Source organism: Oryctolagus cuniculus, chromosome 19 (assembly GCF_964237555.1).
Source record: "Oryctolagus cuniculus chromosome 19, mOryCun1.1, whole genome shotgun sequence".
Taxonomy (NCBI): domain Eukaryota; kingdom Metazoa; phylum Chordata; class Mammalia; order Lagomorpha; family Leporidae; genus Oryctolagus; species Oryctolagus cuniculus.
In genome coordinates this window covers 53,036,693-53,057,794 of record NC_091450.1, presented here as the reverse complement: position 1 = coordinate 53,057,794, position 21,102 = coordinate 53,036,693, and the positions used below count along the sequence as shown (strand labels likewise).

Here is a 21,102-nt window from a genome sequence, read left to right as displayed (position 1 = left end):
ATAACATAAAAGATTTGGGCAAGGTTCATCTGCCAGTGTCCTTGTCCCACTGTGGTATGTTCAATTTGTCGTTTTCTGGTGACTGTCAATTGAGGGTAAAGCCCACAGCACTGACCTCTTACCCAGCCTGAGGAAGACCTGCGAGCAGAGAAGGGGCAGCTCTGTTGTGATTGATTTGAAGGAATGCTGTACACTTACTCATCCCTGCTCTGGGGTTAGTTTAAAACTAGGTTCCATTGGTTATGAGCCCTGTAAGAGCCCGTCTACACCTGCCACCCCGTGATGGGCTGGGAAGTGGACCAATGTGGAGAGAGTGGCCAGTGCACAAGAGCGAGTGTGCTCCACACGTGGCTCACAGTCCCACTGAGGGCAATGACCTCACCTGCACAGAATGTTGGCACAGGCCAGACTTCTGTGATGTCATCCTCCGTGGCAGTTATTAGGCCTTGCTGCCAGCACAGTGGCACAGGGACAGGCGCCGAGGGCAGGGACAGAGCAGGGAGAGCAGGTCTGTGGGGAGAGGGCCTGGGGAGCAAGGGAGTGGTGGACATGGGTGAGGGAAGGGAGAAGGCAGGATGGGGGTATGGGCACGGGCAGGGTAATGGAGGATGGGGACAAACAGAGTGGTTCAGGGGTGGGCCAGGGTGGGCCGAGGGAGGGCGAGGGAGGGCGAGGGAGGGCGAGGGTGGGCCAAGGGAGGGCAAGGGTGGGTCGAGGGTGGGCCGAGGGAGGGCGAGGGTGGGCGAGGGTGGGCCGAGGTAGGGCCAGGGAGGGCCGAGGGTGGGCCGAGGGAAGGCGAGGGTGGGCGAGGGTGGGCGAGGGAGGGCCGAGGGAGGGCCGAGGGAGGGCGAGGGTGGGGCGAGGGTGGGCCGAGGGAGTGCCAAGGGAGGGCGAGGGTGGTCGAGGGTGGGCCGAGGGAGGGCGAGGGTGGGCGAGGGTGGGCCGAGGGAGGGCGAGGGAGGGCGAGGGTGGGCCGAGGGAGGGCGAGGGTGGGCCAAGGATGGGCAGAGGGAGGGCCGAGGGAGGGCGAGGGTGGGCCGAGGGAGGGCGAGGGAGGGCGAGGGTGGTCGAGGGTGGGCCGAGGGAGGGCGAGGGTGGGCCAGGGTGGGCCGAGGGAGGGCGAGGGTGGGCCAGGGTGGGCGAGGGTGGGCCGAGGGAGGGCGAGGGAGGGCGAGGGTGGGCCGAGGGAGGGCGAGGGTGGGCGAGGGTGGGCCGAGGGAGGGTGAGGGTGGGCTGAGGGTGGGCCGAGGGAGGCTGAGCATGGGCTTCTTGTGGAATTGGGAGGGAGAAGGGGAACACGGGGTGATGGTGGTGGCAGGCATGGAATGGGGCACTGGATCCAGGACAATGGGGAGAGCAGTGGAAGAGGAGACTGGGGGGGCAATGGGGGGCTCTCTGTAGCATTCATGCTGCACCATGGGTACGTGGGGAGAGTGTTGGGTATTTCTCAACCCAACCTGGCCTTCCCTCCCTTGTGAAATGGCAAGGGTTTGAATCCCTGGAACCAGATCCAACTCATTGCCTGTGTTTATAAATAAAGGTTCCACATTGATCTGAAAACTACCATGTGGTGTGTAATTTTTCCACAAAGATTTATGCATTGGAAACAGAAATGAGCAAAAGAGGTGGTGACAGAGAGGTCTTCCTTCCTCTGGTTCACTTCCCACAGGACCCCAACAGTCAGGTAGGGGCCAGGATGGAACCTGGAGCAGGGAACTCCTACTACTCTCCTAAATGGGTGGTAGGGCCAAAGTACTTGGGCCTGGATCTGCTGTATTCCTAGGCACATAAGCAGAAGACTGGATGGGAAGTGGAGCAGCTGAGACTTGAAATAGTGCTCCAACGTGGCAGCTTAGCTGAGCAGAAGCTCCAAAAAGACACTTCCCTTGTGAAGTGTCAGTGAGTGTAAGAGTTTGCACACCCTAGGGATGGAAGGTGGTGTTCCATCTGCTAGTTCACGTGCACACCACACTGGGTACTACTGCCTGAGACAGTGTTGGGACCCCCACAGGCATACATACAATCTTTGGCACCTCCCCTTGCCAGCTGAGGGAGGCCTGGTTTTGAGTGGAGAGCTTCACTGAAGAGGGCCGACTCACCTCGTGGGACTAGAGATGGGAGGGGAGGTCCTGAGCCCAGCAGGATCCTAGGCTGTGTCCGGTGCTGAAGGAGGCTCATGTCTGGCTTTCCCCAGCAATATGTCCGACAGCTATAAAACATGACAAAACCAACAACTTTTAAGGCCTCTGGGAATCCACCAAAAAACCCCCAAACCAACCAACCACAAAACAGACAGCACTGATTGATGGAGAATTGCTGACTGCCCAGGAAAGAAGAGTGGGAGAAGGTGGTGTGCTGGCCTGGAGCTGTGTCCCTTTCCTCCCCACCCTGAGCTTGTGGTGCTACCAGGGTGGGTAAAGGTGTCTGTCAAAACCAGCAGTTTGGTTTCCTGGACATGGTGCTGAGGGGAGAGCAAGAAACCCATGCTCAAGTCCTCGCCAGTAAAAAGAGCAAACTTCACAGGACAGAATGCAGGAAAGCAGCAGTCCTGCTGGCCTGAGGTTGGACGCCCTTTGGGACAGGGGAAGACCAGTGTGCCAAACAATTTTTTATTTTTTTTATGATTAGGTATTTATTTGAAAGCCCAAGATACAGAGACTGTGACATAGAGAGATCTTCCATCCAACTGGTTTACTCCCCAGGTGGTTGCATGAACCACTATGGGACCAGGCCAAAGCCGGGAGTCAGGAGTCAGGAGTCGAGACTTCCCGGTCTCCCGTGAAGGTGGCAGGGCCCCAAGCACTTGTTCCATCTGCCACTGCTTTCCCCAGGATATTCGGGAGAATCCTGATCAGAAGTGGAACAGCCTGCATACAAACCAGTGCCCATATGGGACGCTGCCATTACAAACGGTGACTGAACCTACTATGCTACAACACTGGCCCCCAATTTTTTTATTGATTGGAAAGGCAGGGACACACAAAAGAGAAAGGGCCAGATGGGGAGAACGTCCATCCTTGTTTAGCCCTCCAAGTATGCACAACATCCATGGCTGGGCCAGGCAGAAGCCAGGACCCAGGCATTCAACCTGGGTCCATGTGAGTGGCAAGGACCCAACAACTTCAGCCACTACCTGTTGTCTCCCAGGGTGGGTATTACAGGAAACTGGAACTGCAAGTAGAGCTGGGACTTGAACTCAGGCCCTCTGTTATGGGATGGGAGCATCCCAACAGGTGGTGTCATCGCTGTGCCACACACCCTCCCCCAAAGAGAAGTTTACCAGGAGAATCCTGGATGCCATGGTTGAGCTAGACTGAACTCAGCAACCAGGAGCTTCATTCACATCTCCCACGTGGGAAAGCAGAGAAGATGGCCCATGTCTTTGGGCCTCTGAATCCAACTGGGATACCTGGGGGAAGCTCTCTGAGCCATGGCATGCAGAAGATCTGCTCCACCCATCCACGGAGAGAGAGCCATGTTCCCAGAACCAGCTCTCTGTGGCTGCTCCACCTTGGGTTTTGAGCCCCTGAGCCTCTGATATGTTGAGTGCCTGGGAGTACCTCACAGTTTTACCTGGGTACACAGCCCCCATCAATCCTCCCAGCCAGACTCAAGGTCAGTGGGGAACAGGGACTTTGCTCTCTGGCAATATCCCTGGATCCCACACGTGCACCAAGAGTCACTCGCCAAAGCCCCTCCTTGTTTCACAATGGCACCTTCTCCCCACCATCCTCCAGCTGAACTGCAGCTGCTGGGCACATGCCCGAGACCTGCTCAGCTGCTACTTACACCTATAATTCCACCTGCCCTCTCTCAGCCACCTGTTTGTGGGGAAACGGGGAGAGGGAAATGTGCCCCTTTGTCCCACTGGGTAAGTGGGTGCCCTGTTGCACTCAGGACTCCAGGCTGCATTCACAGACAGCGCAGTCGACCAGGGCTCTCCCTCCAGCTAGATCACCAGTGTCACAGGTTTCTGCACTCTGATCTCACTCACTCTCCAAAGCTGATGCAGCTCCTGGGGTCATGTGCTGTGTCTGTGCTTGCTGCTTTGCGTCCACGTGGGCCTTCCACCATGATCCACGGTATCCTTCTTCCTTCCTCAGCACTTCCTGTAGTTTGCTCTCCAAGTCTCCCCTAAGAATATACTTCATCCACTTTTTTTTTTTTTGCTGTTTTCCCCTAGCCTAAAGCAGTACACCCCTTCCCCATTCTGCTCTTTTGGAATCTCCAAGATGCTTTACTTTAAAATGGCTTGCCTCATGAACGGGCATAGCAACACAGCAGAACACAATTTATTGTTTAGAGGTCTGGCATAAGCAAATTCAGTTCAGAATACTAATGTTAGATTTCGTGGCATTTATTCTCACTAGTTAATTTTCAGAAGTCTTACTAACAGTAAGGAATTCCTTTGGGAAATTTAGCAGTTTCCTTGCTGAAAACCACTGGGTTACATTGTTTTGGGAGTGGAACATTGTGCCCTCCTTAGAACATTAGTGAAGGCCTTGATAGTCACTCTTTGGCAAACAACTCTGCTGCTGAAAATACAAAGGGAGAGACAGGAGTGACATTTGCATTTTGATTTAGATAGTACTTTGTTCTCAACTATTTATGGTCTCCTTTGCTCTTCAGAGTGCACTTGTACACACACACACACACACACACACATTCCTCTGATATAAAGTATTCTGTACAGAGAATCGAGCCAATTAACTGAGACATGAGCAATGTAGAGAGTAGAGTATAAGGAGAGAAAAATTCACTGCTCTACAATTATATCAAACACGATGAAGATTCACTGCCGGTCTGATGTCTGTTTTAGGGGATCATATGATAACAGCTTTTCCCCTTCTGGTTTTTCATTTAGCTGTGCTTTCAGATTTTTTTTTTTCATGTTTTTGGTAATCTTCCTTTAAATATCTGTACAAGAGTTAACATTGCAATGTGGCATTGCTACCAGTACTCTGCTATGTGATACTTATTTTAACACCTTTGATAGTCTGAGAAAATTTGATGGGTTAGTTTTTTCTGGAGCGATTCCTTTACTTCACTTATTTTAACCTACTGCTTTTGGTAATGCCGTTTATGAGGAGTTGCCTTCACTTCTTGCTCCTGGAATCACGACTATCATGAATATTCTGCTTTCTGACTCCTGGCAGCTCAGGTGAGATGACTCAGCCTTTTGAAAGCCTTACTCAGCAGTTGCACTCCCTAGAATATTTTCTGACTTCTTTCAAAATATTTTAACCAAAAAAGATTTTGAAGGCAAAATGAGAAAAGGTTGAAATTAAGTTATATACATATATTGCATATCTTATCTTTGTCTTTCAAATTTATTTCTGTAGTGGAATATAAGCACTCTAAGGGCTAAGCCATGCATATACTACAATAAACATTTATGGAATGTGGTATTTATTTTCAAAAGCCTCAACAAAAAGCAGCAGTAAAGCTGAAATATCATATGTTTGAGAATAATATAATAATACCAATATCCAAAATGTTAGAATGATGCAATTATTTGTTTCTGACTACAGATTTCCTGATATGATCATGGTATATAGTTTAGCATTAGACCAAGATTTATTGCCTCATAAAAACAACATTAAAATAATTTATTTTGTGTGAATTAGAATTCTAAGACATAAAAAATGAGAATTAAACCTTGATTCAAGAAATTTTTGAAAAGTGCATTGAAGGATCATAGGCAGCATACAAAAGAACCCCTGAAGAAGATAGTGAAGCACAACCAGGAGCAAGACACAAATAGAGTCCTCTGTGTGGCTGAGATTCTAAACTACAACTTGTCCCCAGATCTTGATCTTTCTGATTTGCTTACCGAAGGCTCCCACTGTCACTGATGCAGGCTTTTGGTGTCACTATCGTACCAGTGCAGGCACTGCTGCCTGTGAAAGCTCAGTGACCTTACAACTGCTGAAGTCACTGCCAGAAATGACAACTTAGCAGCTTCTTTCCAGCTGAGGGCAGCTGTCTGTGTTTGGCTACATTGACAGCATATGTCTACCCTAGGGGTAATACACACCAGGAAATCATGTATTTGGCATATTCTACTTCTTCTTGGCAACAATTCCAAAACTGGAAAACAACGTTGCACCCAATATAAAAGATGTTACACCCTCTGCACATTCACCCAGCATTCTGTAATATCATTTGTAAAAGTCTTTATTTTTTTGAAAGGCAGAGAAAGAGTGAGGGGGGCGGGTCCCCTATCCACTGGTTCACTCCCCAGATGGCTGCAATGGTAGGAGCTGCGCTGATCCAAAGCCAAGAACCAGGAGCTTCCTCCAGGTCTCCCACGCTAGGGCAGAGGCTCAAGCACTTTGGCCATCTTCTGCTGCCTTCCCAGGCCATAGCAGAGGGCTGGATCAGAAGTGGAGCAGCCAGGACTCAAACCTGTGCCCATATGGGATGCTGGTACTCCAGGTGGCAGCTATACCTGTACATCACAGCGCCTGCCCCCAATATCTTCTGAACTCTAGTTGGCCCCATAATATATTCTTTTTTTTTTTTTTTTATTTACCTGTTTAATTTTTTTGAAAAGCAGAGTGACAGAGAGACAAACAGATATTCCATTGGCTGGTTCATTCCTCAAATAGCTACACCATCCAAGGGCAGGGCTGAATCAGGATGAATCCAGGAGCCCACAGTTCAGACTGGGTCTCCCACATGGATGGCAGGAACCCACAAACTTGAACCAGCCATCATCTTCTGCCTCCAAAGGTGTGCATCAGTAGAAAGTTGGAATCTGGAGCAGAGGCAGGACTTGAACCCAGACACAAGGATACAGGTTGTAAGGTTGTAGGAATCCCAAGTACCTATTCAACGGCACTGCCAAATACGTGTCCTGGCATTTTACAACCTTCAAAAAAGTTAAAAATAAAGATATGCAATTTTAGTTAACATTCATCCATAGAGAACATTCACTAGAATAATGAGGCTAACATCAGCTGCATCAGTTTTCCACTCATTCCTGAAAGTGGTACAGGTTTGCTTGGCTTGGACTTGTGACTTGCTTTGGATAATGGCATATTTGTGGAAATACTATGCCAGTCCAAGGCTAGGCTTTGAAACCTGGGAAGGTGGCCACTTATCACCCCATTCTTTTTCCATTCTACTGGAGAAGGATAGCTTGATGACCCAGGATGCATGTGAGATATTTCAGGTAGAGGTCCCACTGGCCATTCGGGTCTGGTAATATACCCAACCTCCTGATGTAGATTTGCTGAAGCACAGATCCATGAATATTAATGCTTATTGTTGTATGAAACTGAGATTTTATGGTTTTCTTTTGTTGAGGAACATTATTGTATCATAGCTCCCCAATGGTACAAGAGACGAGCTAATACTGTGTGCTTCATGATGTGAAGCATTAGGAAGAACATAATGCAAACTATGAATCACTCCAAGTAATTGAACTTCAATCCTTTTAAATCTTACAGATAAAAGATTAAGGTAAATGACGCCACAAGGAAACAGTTCTGAATATTTATTTCCTTAGTAAGAGAAAATACTAAATTTAGCTGCATTTTTCATTGACTTCACCTTGTTAACAGCTATAGGACTATATTATTACATTATTATCATTGCTAACATATAACTAAATTAACACTAATTTCTAAATAACTATTCCATAGTTACATGTTCTTGACTATTTCAATTTTTAAAATAATTTGTTGGTTCAAATAAACACTCAAGTCCATTTGCAGAATTTTCGTTCATAGATTGCTGGAGTCGATTTTATTTTCTGCCTTCCTCTATTTTTCTCTTTTTTCTTTCATTTTTTGCCTAGTTTTATGTAAACGGAGTTGTTTAACTAACAAAATGCCCATAATATATTCTTGACCAGTAAGGTGCACCTGGGAAATGAGCTGAACATGGTCCAAATACTTAAGTGCTACCACTCACATTATAAACTTGGATAGAGTTCCAGGCTCCTGACTCCATCAGGGATTACAGCCATTCTGTTAGTGAACCAGAGAAAGATCTCTTTTCCCACTATGTCTCTTTGTCTCCCCCTCTTTCTCTGTCACTCTGCCTTTTAAATAATAATAATAAAATGGCCAACACACACTTGAAAAAATACTTGGGATCACTAATCATTAGGGAAATGAAAATCAAAACCACAATGAGGTTTCATGTCACTCCACACAGAATGGCACTCACACAGAAATCAACAAATAACAGAGGCTGGCGAGCATGCGATGAAAAAGGTACTCTGGTCCACTGTTGGTGGGAATGTAAACAGGGGCAGCCACTGTGGAAGACAGTATGGAGATACCTCTATAGACCTACCCTATGATCCAGCCACCCCACTGCTGCAAATTATCTTCAAACAGTACTTTATACGTTTTGTGTCTGTGTGGGTGCTTCGTGTCTGTATGGGTGCAAACTGTTGAAATCTTTACTTAGTATAGACTTGGTATTCTATCTAAAAATAATTAAAAATGAATCCTAATGAAGAATGGGATGGGAGGAGTATGATGTGGGACAGGAGTTGGGGTGGGAGGGTGGCTATGGGGGGGAAGAACCACTATATTCCTAAAGCTGTACCTATGAAATTTGTATTAATTAAATAAAAGCTAAAAAATTAAGAGTGGGAATGGAATAGGAAGAAGGGTTAGAGCATGGGTGGGAGGGAGGATAGGGTAGCAAGTATCACTGTGTTCCTAAATCTGTATATATGAAATACATGAAACTTGTATAGCTTAAATAAAATTAAAAAATAAGTGATTCCAAGATCTGCAAAAAGAAAAATTAAACAAATACAAGAAAGCAGAACACATTATAATCTTAGTGTCCCATTAACAGACAGTGTCAACTACCAGTCTTCTGAGTGAGCCCAAACACCAGTAGTCTCAACTGACATCATCATAACCCCCTGAAGGGTCACAGACAGGAACTGATCAACGGAGTCCAGAAAGCTCACTAAATCCACTGAGACATGAGAGTGCAAAACAAACTATTCCTGGAGACAACATTATGGCATTTCAGGTAAAGCTACCACCTGCAGGGCTGGCATCCCATACAAGCATCAGTTCAAGTCCCAGCTGCTCCCTGCTAATGTGCCTGGGAGAGCAGCAGATGAGCCAAGTCCTTGGGACCTTGCTACCTATGGTAAAGATCAGGATGAAGTTACAGGCTCCTGGCTTCAGAGTGGCCCAGCTCGAGCTCTTGTGACCATTTGGGGTATAAACCAGAGGGTATAAAATGTCTCTCTGGGGTCCAGTGCTGTGGGGTAGTGGGTAAAGCCACCACCTGCAGTGCAAGTGCCCAAGGTGCCAGTTTGTACCCTGGCTACCCCACTTCCAATCCGGCTTTCTGCTGTGGTCTGGGAAAGCAGTAAAAAAATGGCCCAGGTACTTCTACCCCTGCACCCGTGTGTAAGAACCAGAAGAACATCTTGGCTCCTGGCTTCAGATATGCCCAGCTCTGACCATTGAGGCCATTTGAGGAGTGAACCAGCAGCCAGAAGACCTTTCTACACCCCTCCCCTCTCCCTCTCTGCTTCTCTGTAACTGTCAAATAAATCCAAAAGAAAGAAAAGTGGCCCTGATGAGGGATGCAAACATTTCTTAAAAAAATAAAGAAAATGTCTATCTTTCCCTCTCTCTGTAGCTTTGCCTTGCAAATAAATAAATAACCCTTTTAAAAGAATATTATTCAGGACGGTGCTGTGGCACAGCAGGTTAAGGCCCTACCCTGAAGTGCCAGCATCCCATATGGGCGCCAGTTCTAGCTCCACTTCCAATCCAGCTCTCTGCTATGGTCTGGGAAAGCAGAAGATGGCCCAAGTCTTTGAGCCCCTTGCACCCACATGGGAGACCCAGAAGAGGCTCCTAGCTCCTGATTTTGCATCAGCACAGCTCTGGCTGTTGCAGCCATTTGGGGAGTTAAGCAATGGATGGAAGGCCTCTCTCTCTCTGTCTCTACCTCTCTCATCCAAATAAATAAAGATAAATCTGTAAGAAAATAATATATTATTAAGTCATCACATTTTGAAATAATGTTACATTAGATATAAGAAAAGAAAGTAATTTTGCAAATGCAGAAGTAGTGTGCCTATCTCCACAGAAAGAAGGTAGAGGAGGAGGAAGAGAAGAAAAAGGAGCCAAAATAAAAGATACAGGGTAACTACAGATTTAGGAATCAGAGGTAGACATTTGGCCTAGAGGTTAAATTGTTGGTTGGGTTGCCCATGTACCATACCTGAGTACTTGGTCTCAACTTCCATCTTTGCCCTAGATTCCAGTTTCCTGCCAATGCAGAACCTAGGAAGCAGTGGTAATGACTCAAATAATTTGGTCCTTGACATGCACTTTGGACAAAGAATAAACAGAAACAATTCTGCAAATTATAACTGGCCCTGTTTCCTTCAAACCACCAAAAGCAGACAAGATAGTAACTGAAAAATAGTACCATTTCTTGAGTGATAGGGACTCTGCTAGATGCCTCCTGTAAGAGTCTTTATTTTTCTTTACTGTTAATAAATCATTGATCACAATTTTAAGATATGCCACTTCTTGTTAGAAGGTTAAAAAAAAAAAACACAAGCTCAGAGAGGATAAGTAATTTTCCCATCATTACACAGCTTAGGGCTGCCACAGACCGGTTGTGGAGGTAAGTCTTTCTAAACCCAAAGGCAAATTTTAACTGGCAACACTTGGCAGTTTTTTTCCTGTTATTCAATAGCCTGAAGCTGGCTCGGCAGAAGCTGCGTGCTTATTTCAAAGGGAAAGATACAACATCAATCAGTTCAAAGCTGAGTGTTTAGAATCACCAGGTGATTTTGAGAAGACAATACTAACTCCTGGTGAGGTGTATTTCCACCTGTGTGTCTAGATTCATGAGCAACGCTAGAGCTGGAGCTCTCTACACCAAATTACTACCACTGTAATACAATTGACTCCTATCAATATATGCCTTCAGAACCATTCTGAAGACTTACAAACTACCCATTTGTCCATAGGGTATGTCTAACCACTCAAAGATAAAGGATAGCAGTTATTGGTAGAATAAATGTAGCAATGGGTAAAATTGCTCAAAAATCACTATTTATTTATAAAAAACAGAAGTAGTGTATGATCGTGGGGTCACCCACTGAGATTCTTACTAAACTAAGTTGGCTTTGTAATGAATACTTGCCTTGGCATCACTGCTAGCCAGTTGTAACAGGCAGCTGTAACAATGAATATATTCTGTGAAAGGATGATTGCAGATTGTGGGCTCAATGTGCAATGTCTACCAAGGCAAAAATTTTCTCTCCTTGTTGATTCAAAATTATGTAGTGCTGCTCTCAGTCAGTTCATCTCATGGATATTATTACCTCTATTCTACCACCTTGTATGGCACTCACAATGAAACCAATTCTATTGGAAGGCCCCTGGAGGCAGAGCTGTTTTTTCAACTTGCTGAAATGCATTCAGGTCCTCCTAGTTCTGTAAGACCAATGAAATCAAGTAGTTCTTTTTCCTATTTGGCATGGACAACCATCACAACAGGAGGGGCCTCCGTTGCTGAATGCTGAGGTATCTTGCACTGAATTAAACTTCATTCCATCTATGTGCAGTATTACGTAAAATTTCACTTTCTGAGCAGACCCCCAGTGATTTCTTTTTAAGTCATGCGCTACCCAGGCAGTACAACTGTTTACTTGTCTATCCCCATACTACAGGGGGCACTCAAGTACTGTGCAGGAGAATCTTTAGACCTTTCTGGTCCTCAATTTTTGGGAGGATGAGCGGCATCCATGACAGACAACAGCATTCATTACCATCTTCCTGTTATGCGACAAGAGCCTATGCATTTTTACTACTGGTATTCTCACCCACAGATAACCCAGGCTAAACTAGAGAAAGGGACACTAAGATATTTTTGACAGGACTGCTGTGTGATACCCCAATCTCCCCATAGCCCCATTAACTGGCACCATGTGTGACCCTCAGTTTGCTCAGGAAATAGCTGAGATGGGCCTGATTCATTTAGAATTCAGGTTTTTTCAACAGGCAGTGAGGGACAGGTTACAGAACTGGATTGGAAAAGCAGATAAACAACACAGAGGTCATTTCTTTTCTTTCTAAGCATAAAAACCATGATGGAATGACCTTCAACCCCAGATTCTGCTACATGGACCTCACTATCAACTTTGGAGTTACTTTACTTCTACTTACATAAATTATAATTTGATGATAAAATACTGAATTATAAAATTTTCATAAGATGGCTGATATACACTTTTTTTTTATATTGAGAGACAATCTTGAGGGCTGGATTCTACTTAACTTATAAAGGAGACAACAAATCCTATTTCATCAGTATGAAAAAGATGTCCTTCGATTTTTAATATTATCTTCATATTTCCCTGGCTGGCCAGGACATAATAGTTACAATTAACATTAGTTTCCTGGGCAATCTTGGCAGCATAAATTTCTGTGTGTCGAGAGAGTCAAAGTGATGGCAATACCCTGAGAGACTGACTCCTGCCCTAAGGCCCTGTCAAGTGTACAGTGCTCTCAGCACAGAGGCAGAAAACCCACTTCATTAAGGAGGACCCTGCACCATCCAAGGAAGGACAGTGAAATAGAATGTCACAGGGGCTGGCGCCTTGGCTGACTTGGTTAATCCTCTGCCTGCGGTGCCGGCATCCCATATGGGTGTGACGTTCTAGTCACGGTTGCTCCTCTTCCAGTCCAGCTCTCTGCTGTGGCCTGGGAAAACAGTGGAGGATGGCTCAAGTGCTTGGGCCCCTGCACCCACATGGGAGACCAGCAGGAAACACGTGGCTCCTGGCTTTGGACCAGAATAGCTCGGGCCGTGGCAGCCATTTGTGAGGTGAACCAACGAAAGGAAGACCTTTCTCTCTCTCTCTCCCTCCTCTCACTGTCTAACTCTGTCAAATAAAAAAATACAATGGCACAGAGGTTTCCTCTCCTCATCTTACTATCATGACCGCCAACATGCTTGTCTTACCCTGCCAGGCTCCAGTGTATCAGAAACATCACATTGTTAGCAAAACAACCTGTGATCTACCATTCATGGGCTTGAGTTTCTGAAGCGACACATTGACAGCTGAATCCCAAATATTTCTCACAGCTAAAAAGTACTGTGTGTAAAGTCTTTCTCAACTCAAAGCCTATTCTTAGTACCAACACGTCAGAGGAAGGGTCCCATTACCCTGATATACCTGACTTTAGGGAAGAACTATTTAATGTAAGAACAGACATACCCATCCCTTCCTCAAGTTCCACCTGCTCTCTCTAAGTCAACTCTCCTTGGAGGGCATCACCTGCAAGGACAGCCACAGAACTGAAGCTCCTGTGTCTGGTCAGAGCCTTAGGCTCACAGCCTCATCCTACAGGAGGCAGTGCATCCACTCCCTGTAAACCTAATCTGGGTCCATCAGAGCAGCTCCCTGGACAGGTACACACATCACTGTGGAATAAGTTCCTCTCCCAGTCCTTACTGCTCAACTCAGGATGCCCCTGGAGGAGTTGGATGGTGGATCAGGCATATGTGAGAGTCCCCTGAAGTTTCTGACTCGGCTTATCCCTATCCACACCCTCTTTGGGTGCCACTTGCTCTAATGTCACCTGGTGTTGCTTGGGCTAACTCCTGTCCCCCAAACATGCTTTCTCTGATGCACTCCCTCAGCTCTTGAGCTCAGAATGTAGACTAAGCCCAGGCTGCTGCAGGAGACACAGAGTAAAGACAAACATCAGGTCTCATCTTCAGTTCCCCAGGCGTGTTTTACGCACATCCCTGGTCCCCAGGAACTCAGAGAAATCTCGGAAGAAGGGACCCCAAAGAGGTACAAAGATCTTATCCTATTTCTTGACAAACTGAGGAAAATGATTGCCGTGAGAATTTTGCAAATTCCTGTGGCAACTGATTGGCAGCAGAATTCACACACAAGCCTTGCCCTCAAGGCTCCCTGTCCCAAGAATGTAATTCATCACCCAGAAACCACTATCTGTATTTCATCTTACTTTATTTAGATCAAACATAGCTACTTCCACTGTTCAAATATATGAGATGGGACTACTCTTTTATCAGAGCTCAGAAAGTCCTATTATTAATACTCAGCTGATTTTCAACCACTCTCTGACAGGCTGAGACTAAGGAACACACTAAATACTACTTAAGAAAACACATTCACTATGACTTTACTCCACCATTCTCCTTTAGGTTTTTCCGTTCTGCTCTATTAGATGGCTTGTTTCCTTAAATTATTCCCAATAGATATAATGAGATCTCTCCTCTGTTTATCTCAAAAGTAGGAAAAAGATCGATTGGATGAAGGCATAATCTAATAAAATTCAAATTTAATGATTCAAATTTGATGATACCTGTTTTCCAGATTTTTGATCTTTTCAATTGCAGCCATGGTGATCAATGAATGGGAAATGAATGACTACAAAGAGGATTCCCTGGTCTTTGGAAGGCATTAAAAATTTTCACAACAGAATGCTAGTGATGGTTGCACAATTACATGAATCTACTAACACCAAGGTGTTATACATCTGTAATTGGTGATTTTTCTTTTAAGTAATTTCAAAGGAAATTTTAAATTTCTGCTCCAAAATGTAAATAATGGAATAGTCACTTGTAAAGACAAGAAAATAGTACAACATACTTAACACCAATTCTCTTCTTCGATTAGCCCAAGAATTGAGGTCATAAGGAAAACAGCGTCCCTGAACATGAGAAATATAGGCCACTACAAGAAATACCAGCTTACCAGGAAGAGAGAAGCTGCTGAATGCAGCAAATGGTAAGGACACTTCCATGGTAACTGTCCAACTGCTGGAGGCCTTGACAGTTAAAAACATTTTTGTGTGTGGGCATTTTGCCTTGTAGTTGGAACACCCATTGGACACCCACAATGCAGTGCCTCAGTTTGAATCCAGCTTTCTGCCAACGAAGACCCTGGGAGTCAGCAGATGACGACTCACAGAAATCTATCACTGCCATGCAAGTGGGAGACCTGGATTTAGTTCCCAGCTTCCATTTCTGGCATAGTTGGAATCACCCAGTGGATCACAGTTCAGTGGAAGTGAACAGTTATTAATCATTCTCTGTGAGTCTGCTTCTTAAATTGGGGTCAAGGTGGAGTTTTGGAAATAGTTTTGGAAATTTTACCACAAGAAACACAAACAGGTTCTCTTTAAGAGTAGAAAAATTGGCCGGCGCCACGGCTCAATAGGCTTATCCTCCACCTGCGGTGCTGGCACACTGGGTTCTAGTCCCGGTCAGGGCACCAGATTCTGTCCCGGTTGCCCCTCTTCCAGGCCAGCTCTCTGCTATGGCCCGGGAAGTGCAGTGGAGGATGGCCCAAGTGCTTGGGCCCTGCACCCGTATGGGAGACCAGGAGAAGCACCTGACTCCTGGCTTCGGATCAGCGCGATGCACCGGCCACAGCGTGCTGGCCGCGGCGGCCATTGGAGGGTGAACCAACTGCAAAAGGAAGATCTTTCTCTCTCTCTCTCTCTCACTGTCCACTCTGCCTGTAAATAAATAAATAAATAAAAGAGTAGAAAAATCATCAGTGCCCAGCGCCAGCACTACTCCTGTCACTTCTGCCCCTCTGGAGGTCCTGTGGCCTGCAAATCTCAGCCCCAAATACAATACAGCAGCTCCAGCCCCACCCTCTGGCAGTGACTAGGGGTCTGCTTGCCCCGTCTAATGGGCTTCACTGTGACTCCTGGGGCTCTGGCCCATCAGGCAATGGTCTCTAGCACTTCTTGTATCACATTTGGGTGATGGGTGGTGAGCCGTCACTGGGCCCACTCACAGAGCCAGCCACGTGTGCTTCCAGAAAGAATGTCATTTCTGCAACTCTGTTCCCTCACTCTAGTGGTGGCTGAGAGATTCCATACCATGGGGCCAAGCAACTCCAATGGACCCCACACCCTTGATGCTGCTGTAGTGAACTACAGCAAAATAAGCTATACGGAGAGGCCGCTATGGTATTTAACTTGAAATGGAGACAAAAACATGCTACATAGTCAATACCTAAAGACAGACATTCAGGAAAAATCCTTCAATCCTGGAAAACCATCCCTTAAAAATGATACAAAAAAACTGATCTATCAGATGTACAACAATCAACATAGGGACAGAAGAGTGAAAAGTAAAACAATATGCTACCCAAAAAGAATATAACCACACTACAGTACAAGAACACAAAGAAAAGGTGATGAGTAAAATGCCAGATAAAGAATTCAAGACAGGCTATAAGGATCTTCAGAGAGACACAAGAGAATATGGACAGTTAGCTGAATGTTATGCAAGTGATGCATGATATCAATGAATGAAAACTTCAACAGAGACAGAGACCTTGAAAAAGAACTAAAGTGAAATCTTAGAAAGCATGAAGTGATTCAGTCAAAAAAGTGAATCTCAAACACATCTCAATAACAGAGACTAGACTGAGCAAAAGAAAGAATACCTGAACTCAAAGACGAGTCTTTTTAAATATACCAGTCAGACAAAAGGAACAAAAGAGAAGATGGCCTCCTGAGGCCAGTGGAACACAACATAAACAAGTATTCAAATTTCCGCAGTCACTAGGGAGAGAAGAAGAACCAGTGCAGTGAGGTAACAGCTGAAAACTTCCCCAGGCTGGAGAAATATATGGACAGTGATGTACAGGAGGCTTCAAAAGTCCTTGAGAGAAGTGACCAGGAAAAGTTCTGTCACCTTATGCTTGTACTCAAAAGAACACCACAAAAAAAGAAACAGAATTGAATCAGAAATGCACATGGTCCCTTTTAAGGGAAACCCCAATTAGATTATTAGCACATTTTCCCCACAAAGCTTAAAGGATTCATAAAATAGAAAATCCATTCATGATTAAAATCATGAACACATGCATATGGAAAAAAATTTCTCAACTTAATGAACCCATACATAACAAACCCACAGCCAATATCATATGAAATGGGGAATTCAAAAACATTCCTCTAGCCGGCGCCGCGGCTCACTAGGCTAATCCTCCGCCTTGCGGCGCCGGCACACCGGGTTCTAGTCCCGGTCAGGGCGCCGGATTCTCTCCCGGTTGCCCCTCTTCCAGGCCAGCTCTCTGCTGTGGCCAGGGAGTGCAGTGGAGGATGGCCCAAGTGCTTGGGCCCTGCACCCCAAGGGAGACCAGGAGAAGCACCTGGCTCCTGCCATCGGATCAGTGCGGCGCGCCGGCCACGGCGGCCATTGGAGGGTGAACCAACGGCAAAAGGAAGACCTTTCTCTCTCTCTCTCTCTCTCACTGTCCACTCTGCCTGGCAAAAAAAAAAAAAAACATTCCTCTAACATCTTTGACAAGATAAGAATTAACAGTGGGCAGAAGGTACTCTTACTGGTCTGTTTCAATATGAAACTAGATAGCTTGGCTGGTGCTGTGGCTCACTTGACTAATCCTCCGCCTGTGGCGCCAGCACCCTGGGTTCTAGTCCTGGTTGGGGCGCCAGCTACTAGTCCTGCTTGCTCCTCTTCCAGTCCAGCTCTCTGTTGTGTCCCAGGATGGCAGCAGAGGATGGCCCAAGTGCTTGGGTCCCTGCACACGCATGGGGCGGGGGGGGTCTGGGAAGAAGCATCTGGCTCCTGGCTTCAGATTGCTGCAGCGCCAGCCATAGCAGCCGTTATATATATATATATATATATATAAAATCTGAGATGGTTTTTCTGCATTGAAGTAATGCCATTTTCTGTGACCTTTCTGAGACTCCCTTGCATTAAATTGTTATAGAATTCAGATGTGAATGAGAAAAACCTGGGGCCAAAGTGATAACAAATGGAAAGCAGAAAACAAAATGTGGACCCAACCTCCTAGGGCATTCAGAGTGTAAGATGCTCCTATGTCACCTGCCAGCCTGAGGACAAGCAAACTGGATTGGTCCATAGAGGATGAGGGTGGGGGCTCGCCAAACAACTGAGTTGTGCTGTGGCAGAAAAGCATATAATGCATAATAAATATTACTAATATAGCATTGTAAAAATCAGAGTGGCATTTAGTACATCCACAGTGTCACACAACTGTCATATCTGATCCTGGGACTTCTCCACCTCTGCCAAAGGAAACCCCATACCACTAACCAACATGCCTGGGGCTGGCACTGTGGTTTAGTGGGTAAAGCCACTGCCTGCAGTGCTGGCATCCCATATGGGCACTGGTTCGAGTCCCGGCTGCTCCACTCCCCATCCTGCTCTCTGCTATGGTCTGGGAAAGCAGTAGAAGATGGCCCAAGTCCTTGGGCCCCTACATCCATGTGGGAGAACTGGAAGAAGCTCCTGGGTTCAGATTGACACAGCTCCAGCTGTTGGGACCAATTTGGGAATGAACCAGCAGGTGGAAGTCCTCTCTCTCTCTCTCCTCTCTCTGTGTAACTCTTACTTTCAAGTAAATAAATAAATCTTAAAAAATGCCTTTGTTCAGAATGTTTTTCAGAATTCTGAATACAGGATGTTTATGAGATCATCGGCATTCCTGGCTAATGCTGATGTACTAAGTAACAAGCAATAAACACTCTCAAGTGCGGGTGGCATGTAAAACATCCTCAAGTATATTTTAATTATTTTACTGAGATGAAGTATGCTATTTTGCATGCATAATATTATCAATATTACATTAAATCTCTTCATTAATTAGCACTAATGCTACTTAGAAGAGCTGTTAATAAAATAATTCATTCTCATAACATAACCTGGATCAGGAGTACATGCTGGCTCCTATCTATTATGCTGAGCTAAGAGAGGGCTTCTGTTATAATATCAATTTATATTCTAAAAATGGCTCTGTGAACAAGTGCTTTCATGTGCTAGAGTTCCATCTCAATCACAGTATTTGAAGACAAGTGGGGATGGTAGATAACTGTTAAACAACCCCTTTGTGCTAATGCCCGTGACCTCATCCAAACACACCATTATCTGTGCAAATGCAGTACACATTTACATGCTGTGTATTAAATTTTTCATGAGATTTAAAGTGTTAGCTAAATACCATAACATACATTGACCACAAGGCCTTCTTCATAACTAGGTGATGAGGACACAGCCTGCAACTCCCTGTTAGAAGTCTGTTGTCTGGGGCGGGCATTTGGTGCAGCAGTTAGGACACCACGTAGGACACCAGCATCCCTCATCCCAGTGTCTGGGTGTGAGTCCCCACTCCACTCCTGAAGCTTCCTGCTCACGCACATCCTGGGAGGCAGTGGTGATGGCTCCAGTACTTGGGTCCCTGACACGCATGTGGGAGGAGATCCAGATTGGACTGTAAGCTCCTGGCTCAGCCCCAGCTGCTGTAGGCAATTGGGAAATCAATCAGCTGATGAGAAATTCTCTCTTTCTCTCTCTCCTCCCCACCACTACTAGACTCTCTGTCCTTCAAATACAAAAATAATTAAGTAAAGAATTGAATAAAATATAAAAAGAAAGCAAAAATGTGTTGTCTTTGGCTATATGTAGTTTTTTCTTTTAAAGATTTTTTAATTTATTTGACCATTAAAGTTACACAAAGAGAGAAGGAGAGGCAGAGAGAGAGAGAGAGAGGTCTTCCATCTGTTGGTTCATTCCCCAGATGGTCCCAATGGCTGCTCCATTTCAGATTCAGCTCCCTGCTGATGGTCTGGGAAAACAGTAGATGATGGCCCAAATGCTTGGGCCCCTGGACCGGTGTAGGAGACCTGGAAGAAGCTCCTGGTATCAGCTCAGCTCCAGCCATTGCAGCCATTTTGGGGTGAGTGAACCAGCGGACGGAAGACCTCTCTCTCTGTCTCTCTCTCCATCTGTCTGTAACTCCATCTCTGAAATAAATAAAATCTTAAATAAATAAGATTTTCTCTTGGTCATAATCTCTGTAACTCTGACATAAATAAATAAATAAATAAATAAGGCCGGCGCTATGGCACAGTGGGTTAAAGCCCTGGGCTGAAGCACCATCATCCTGTATGGGTGCCAGTTCTAATCCCAGATGCTCCTCTTATGATCCAGCTCTCTGCTATGGCCTGGGAAAGCAGTAGAAGATAGCCAAAGTCCTTGGGGCCCTGCACCCACATGGGAGACCTGGAAGAAGCTGGAAGGCTGATCAAGGCTCATTTATTCTAAAGTCTCAGCAGCATTTATACATATCCAGCTGCAGAACAAAGAATCACAAAGAACCACAAAAAATAATAACATATGTAAGCAAGATTTTGGGGCCTGTGGCAGCAAAGATAATTTTTTTTAACTTTTATTTAATGAATATAAATTTCCAAAGTACGATTTATGGATTACAATGGCTTCCCCCACATACCGTCCCTCCCACCCACTACCCTCCCCTTTCCCACTCCCTCTCCCCTTCCATTCACATCAAGATTCATTTTCAATTATCTTAATATACAGAAGATCAGCTTAGTATACATTAAGTGAGGATTTCAACAGTTTGCTCACACAAAAACAAAAAGTGAAAAATAATAGATGACTTTTTTTAAATGATGATGAAATCAGATCAGACCTATTGTCATGTTTAATTCCAGGGAGAGTCAAGTTGGGAGTTGACAATTTTTTTTTTTTTTTTTACAGAGGATCAGTTTAGTATATATTAGGTAAAGATTTCAACAGTTTGCACCCCCATAAAAACACAAAGTGAAATATATTGTTTGAGTACTCATTATAGCATTAAATCTCAATACACAGCACATTAAGGACAGAGATCCTACATGAGGAGTAAGTGCACAGTGACTCCTGTTGTTGACTTTACCAATTGACACTCCTGTCTATGGCATCAGTAGTCTCCCTATGCTCCGGTCATGAGTTTCCAAGGCTATGGAAGCCCTCTGAGTTCTCCAATTCTTATCTTGTTTAGACCCGGTCATAGTCAAAGTGGAGGTTCTCTCCTCCCTTCAGAGAAAGGTACCTCCTTCAGCAAAGATAATTTTAACAGGTGTTCTTTTTTTTAATTTTTAATTTATTTTTTTTTTTTATTTTTTGACAGGCAGAGTGGACAGTGAGAGAGAGAGACAGAGAGAAAGGTCTTCCTTTGCCGTTGGTTCACCCTCCAATGGCCGCCGTGGCCAGCGCGCTGCGACCGGCGCACCGTGCTGATCCTATGGCAGGAGCCAG

At 45.3% G+C, this 21,102-nt stretch overlaps 1 protein-coding gene across 11 annotated transcripts in view; it reads right to left on the bottom strand.

The window, feature by feature from the left end:
- Window positions 1-21,102, bottom strand: part of LOC127486052 (uncharacterized) — a 227,872-nt gene that overhangs the window by 21,327 nt on the left and 185,443 nt on the right. For 7 of the 11 annotated variants that reach the window (XR_011384511.1, XR_011384505.1, XR_011384507.1 and 4 more), the window contains one exon: window positions 2,100-2,209. Coding sequence is in view for 2 of the 11 variants with exons in the window: in XM_070064308.1 (XP_069920409.1) it covers window positions 2,100-2,209; window positions 3,995-4,074 (190 nt within the window). In the remaining 9 variants the exon portion in view is untranslated. Of the gene's footprint in view, window positions 1-382; window positions 526-2,099; window positions 2,210-3,994; window positions 4,536-10,221; window positions 10,523-21,102 lie in introns of those variants that run through there. The other 4 variants (XM_070064308.1, XM_070064309.1, XR_011384513.1 and 1 more) reach the window with 3 other exon arrangements.